The following is a 4,526-nucleotide window of genomic DNA, read 5'->3' as shown; positions in this document are numbered from 1 at the left end:
GGTCAAATTAGGTCAAATTTCAAAGTTAATATTTGTGCATAAAATGGGCATCGAATCGATTCAGCTCGTCACGGGGAGTTCAATGGTGGTCTTTGTTTTGCCGTACGTGGTCTAGAATCGCTAAAAATTAAGTTCAAAAATTTGACGTCATCATTTTTGAAGTTTTTTTCGCTATAACTTGGCCAAAAAGCGAGATATCGATCTGAAATTTGGTATGTATATAGAAGAGCACAAGGACTATCACATATATTCCGTTTTTTTCGAAACTCGGAAAAAAAAATTTTGGATGTTTTTTTAGTTTTTTTTAATCAATTTTTTGAATTTTTGGGGGTCAAAAACCCAAAATTTTGAAAATCCAAGATAGCAGTTTTGTAGCGCCGTTTTTTTGTCTACTAGACCATATCAAGAACTTTGAAATTGCTTGATAAATGTAGATTTGGTGAGCGTTTCAAGATTGCATGTTTTTTGCTCATTTTTGCTCGAACATGACCTCAGTTTGACCTCAATAACTCCTGACTTAAGGTGACCTAAGACTTGAAATTTGGTGTGAAGGTGTCAAATTAATGCCCGGGAAGGTACTAAAAATTTGGCGGCGCTGCGCGCCGCCGTTTTCTTGCTATTCAGGAAAAACCACGGGGGGGGGGCCAAAATGGCCTCCCCAACGGGGCGAGGGTTTTAATTAAACTGCATTATTGCTGAATTTCGAGCAAACGACACAACTATGTTGCTAAGGCATATGTTTTTAAAAACGTTCGGCATTCCTGCCCCTTCCTTCTTCCTCCTCCAACATCAGAATCATTATTGACCGGATATCTGACGACAGCTAATGATGCTTCATTTATTCACCACGCCGGCCACCAGATCGGGAAGCCACCAGTCCGATGCTGACGGTGAGAATTGCCTGCTGCTGCTCCCGGCCGACGTCGCCTCGGCCTGTCCTTCCTTCTCACGCGCTTCGACGGGTCACCAGTAGATGGCGGTCGGGAGTCGGTGACCGTCGCTGCCGGCGGGTCACGATACGGTCCACCGCCGACACTGGAAACGTGTGCAGAACTGGTGGAGGCTGCTGTGCCGGTGACTGTACCTTGGCCACACCGCCTGGGTCGGTGGGCCGCCCTCGTACCTTCTGCAGGTTTTGCGTTAGTAGGCTGAAGAATGCGGATATCGATGTCATACTGGCTGTCATCCTCTCCATCCCCTCGTCCTGCGGCGTCTCCCGAGCTGCCGGGGTGGGGTGGAAGGGGTCGCTGATCTACGTCTGGAGGACAGCCCGTGTTCGGGGTCTGGCTGTCCACTGGCGAGGGGAAGACGATGGCCGTGGGGGAGCTCGTCGAGTTGGCGTTGCTCTCCAGCTGCTGGATGGGCGGTGGAGGGGTTGTGATCTCCGCGCCACCCGGAGCTGTTTTATCCTTGCACCCGCTGATGAACGGAACGGCCTTGCACAAGAACGACACCGGAGCGAAATCTGCGAAAGGCGCATGCAGTGTGATTACGAGTTTCTTGATATAAGAGGCATAGTATAAATGGGAGTGACAGAAGGGTCGTGTTAAGGTCGTAGTTGGTAGCACTGAACCCCAATTATTTGCAAATAATGGTCTGTCTTGTCTTCGCCATCTACGCTTTTGCATACCGGAAAAGTGATAAAGAACGATGTTTGACTTGAAAACAATTAATTAGATGAGGAAGGCGAACCATGGGGAATGAAATTTGTTCAATTAACCCGCGCCCTGCTGGGGGGGTGTTTGAACACCCCCCTTGTGGTTTTTCGCGAATATCTCAAAAACGGCGGCGCGGAGCGCCGCCGTTTTTGGTACACCTTATCATACATCAATTCTACACATGTTGTGAAAATTTCAGACCAAGGTCATTCAAGGTCAGGTCACCAGGTCACTTGAAGTGACCTCACCTCATAAAAAGTTTCAATGTCTGTCATAGCTACACCGAGTGACCGATCGCTTTGAAACTTTCAGCGATTGCTAAGAGCAATAGAATGTACAAAATGTATATCTCAGAATTTTGATATCGATGACCTAAGGTCAGGTCAATTTTGCGACCTCCCCATTATAAGTCAATGGGAGAAAATTGAAATGCGCCTCTTTTGGGCAAAAGACATTATAAACACTTCCAAACACCGAATTACCAGTGATTTAGACACACTGAACATGAAAATGGTGTCTGTGACCCCTGTTTATGCCCCTGAGGTCATCTTAGGTCACGAATGGTATCTAACAGTTTTTCGCAAATAACTTTTGATAGAGGCATGCTAGAGCGATGAAAACGCCTTAGATGTGTTCAGCTCGACGATACGGATCGACTGATATGCAACATGACCCTTTCTGGTCAGGTCATGACCTTGACCTGAGGTCAAATTTTCAAGTTGACCTTTCAATTTCAACTTATAATTCATTCGATGCGTCTTGACGAGAGGAACACAATGCCGGTAAAAGTAAGCTCGTGCAAGGCTTGGGTCAAAAGGTATTGCAGAAAAACTGTTTCCGAAAAAATCGGCTATTTTTGCAGTTTTTGCCCCCTGCAGGCAAAACCGTTGACGTTAGGTCAAATCTCAGAGAATTACTCAGAAAGGGCTTTAATAGGGCTATCGAATGCGCTTTTTCGCGGCGCTGTAGCTCTATTGGTTCTCGAGTTATGCGTTGGCTTCTTGGAAATTTTCGACATTCGACCTGGAAATCAGCGAAATTTTGCCTTCAATGACCTCTGGTGACCTGACCTTTGACCTGACCAAAAAATTGACTGAAGTGATTTCGTCATTATTTTTGACGCTCTTTCGAACGCCGCCTTCTGCGTATCGCTACGTGGCCCAGGAGCCGAGTTACAAGGGGGGTGTTCAAACACCCCCCCCCCCCAGCAGGGCGTGGAAATCCAGGACCCCCAGCCGGCCGCGGGTTAATTTAGATTGAACGGATGGCGACATATACAATCACTTATCAGAGAGTCTTAAGCGTGAAAAGTCTTTTAGCGAATGGCTATGAAATTTGAGCGCTCATGCTTCCGTTTTTCAACAGTTCTTGAACGTGTCCCTACATTTCACTGGTCATGCATGAAGTAGCGATGTATGCGTGGGTACCTTTTGGACCGTAGCAGACCTTCAGCGAGCAGGCCCATTCTCCCGCCAGACAAAAGCAGTCGTTGCAGCCCCTCTTCATGGAGTCTCCTGCTCGACACTTGCCCTCAGGTGCTGAAACACGCAGGGAACATGCACTTACATACGGTGATCTAATTAGCAGAGGCATCAGTAATCAGGCCCCATAAGTTATTTCCCGAGACATTCACGATTGTCAGAATTTCTGCTAGAATTACTTATCGTTTCTTGATGCTTTTTACTGCTCACATCTTACTCAAGGAGACCTTGACAAGCTCTCGCTTCATTTGGTATTTATCAAGCAAGCAAGTGCTGACAAGGAAATGTTAGTGCGTAACATACGTACCGGATTTGAGAGGTGCCGATTTGCATATAATGGCCACGAAGGCAATGCCCAGAATCTCTCGCACGACCATCTTTAAGGTCTCCACGCACACCTGCCTTTCTCAACAGATGACTTCCCGGTACAAAAGGGGTACCGCAGATGCGGAAGGCTTTTCCTTCTTGACCACTGTTTATGACACCCAAGTTTTGAGCCCCAGTCCACAAACAACGTCACTTCACTGAGACAATTGTTCCTTCTTCATAAAGCGCGCCTTTCTTCAGTGATGTGATTTAGACCACATTGACAAACCGCTTTTCTCACTGTCACAGCTAGCAGCAGCAGCCTCTTTTTCGAGCGTGTTTCATTCACTGGTGCCGTGGGTACATTGGCCTACTCAGGCTGCGACCTTCAGACTGTCGACATTTGGCAGCGTGTAACCGACAGCACCAATTCACTGTCCTAATTGCCGGGATGCGATGTATTGTCCTCCACTTCAGTCACATATTCTGCCAACCTCCGCGGTCTGTTGTTCCACGCTTCAATCGCTGTAACAGGCACTTTCAAAGGTCGCGCGGAGCTGGGCTTTTTGCTGTCCTCAAACCAACCTGCAGTCAGCAGTCTTCAATCTTAGTCTCAGTTACAGTCTTCCACTGCCATCTTCAATCCGCACTGCCGCCTCTACAACGGTTATGGCTGCTGTCCTGCTCGCACTGTCGCCTGCAGAGCCGCCTGCTCCCTCCTCCTACTGACTGACTGAGCGTTGACCCTGCACTATCCGCACTGCTGCTCTCAGAACCGCCGGACGACCACTGACGGCACCAACAATGGACGCACGCGCCGCCGCCGCCACCGGCCAATGCACCGCACGGGTCGCGGCACGAGGAGAAAGCGAGGGGCACCCTGCATGACGGCTGCATCACGTGATAAGGTGTCGGACGACACAGTGGCGGACAGTGAGGTCACGTGACCGAGACCTGACCGACGGCTGAGGGGCTGCGCCGGATTACCGTGTCGGAGATGGAAGTAAGATGCCCCGAACGGGCAGAGAAACGAGGGTAATGCCGTTTTATTGAGACATGTTCCGGATTGTCCTTGGTGTTG

At 48.7% G+C, this 4,526-nt stretch overlaps 1 protein-coding gene across 1 annotated transcript; it reads right to left on the bottom strand.

The window, feature by feature from the left end:
• Positions 1-692: 692 nt before the first annotated feature.
• Positions 693-4,206, bottom strand: LOC122391860. Its single transcript, XM_043386161.1, has 3 exons — positions 3,447-4,206; positions 3,086-3,196; positions 693-1,465 (listed from the first exon to the last, which is right to left on the bottom strand). Exons 1-3 carry the CDS (start codon positions 3,514-3,516, stop codon positions 843-845), a joined length of 804 nt encoding a protein of 267 aa, XP_043242096.1. The 5' UTR covers positions 3,517-4,206; the 3' UTR covers positions 693-842.
• Between the last annotated feature and the right edge of the window lie 320 nt (positions 4,207-4,526).

The sequence above is a fragment of the Amphibalanus amphitrite genome, unplaced genomic scaffold (genome assembly GCF_019059575.1).
Source record: "Amphibalanus amphitrite isolate SeventyFive unplaced genomic scaffold, NRLGWU_Aamphi_draft 000458F_arrow, whole genome shotgun sequence".
Lineage (NCBI taxonomy): Eukaryota > Metazoa > Arthropoda > Thecostraca > Balanomorpha > Balanidae > Amphibalanus > Amphibalanus amphitrite.
Note: the sequence above shows the minus strand (reverse complement) of the source record. Positions and strands in the feature narration are given on the sequence as shown.

What these genes read in the sequence shown, in the direction of transcription:
- LOC122391860 (XM_043386161.1), bottom strand. Translation starts at nt 3,516, where the DNA reads ATGGTCGTGCGAGAGATTCTGGGCATTGCCTTCGTGGCCATTATATGC. An exon ending in ATCGGCACCTCTCAAATCCG is followed by an intron (nt 3,197 to 3,446) that starts GTACGTATGTTA and finishes TGCGTGTTTCAG; the next exon opens with CACCTGAGGGCAAGTGTCGA. An exon ending in GGTCTGCTACGGTCCAAAAG is followed by an intron (nt 1,466 to 3,085) that starts GTACCCACGCAT and finishes CGCCTTTCGCAG; the next exon opens with ATTTCGCTCCGGTGTCGTTC.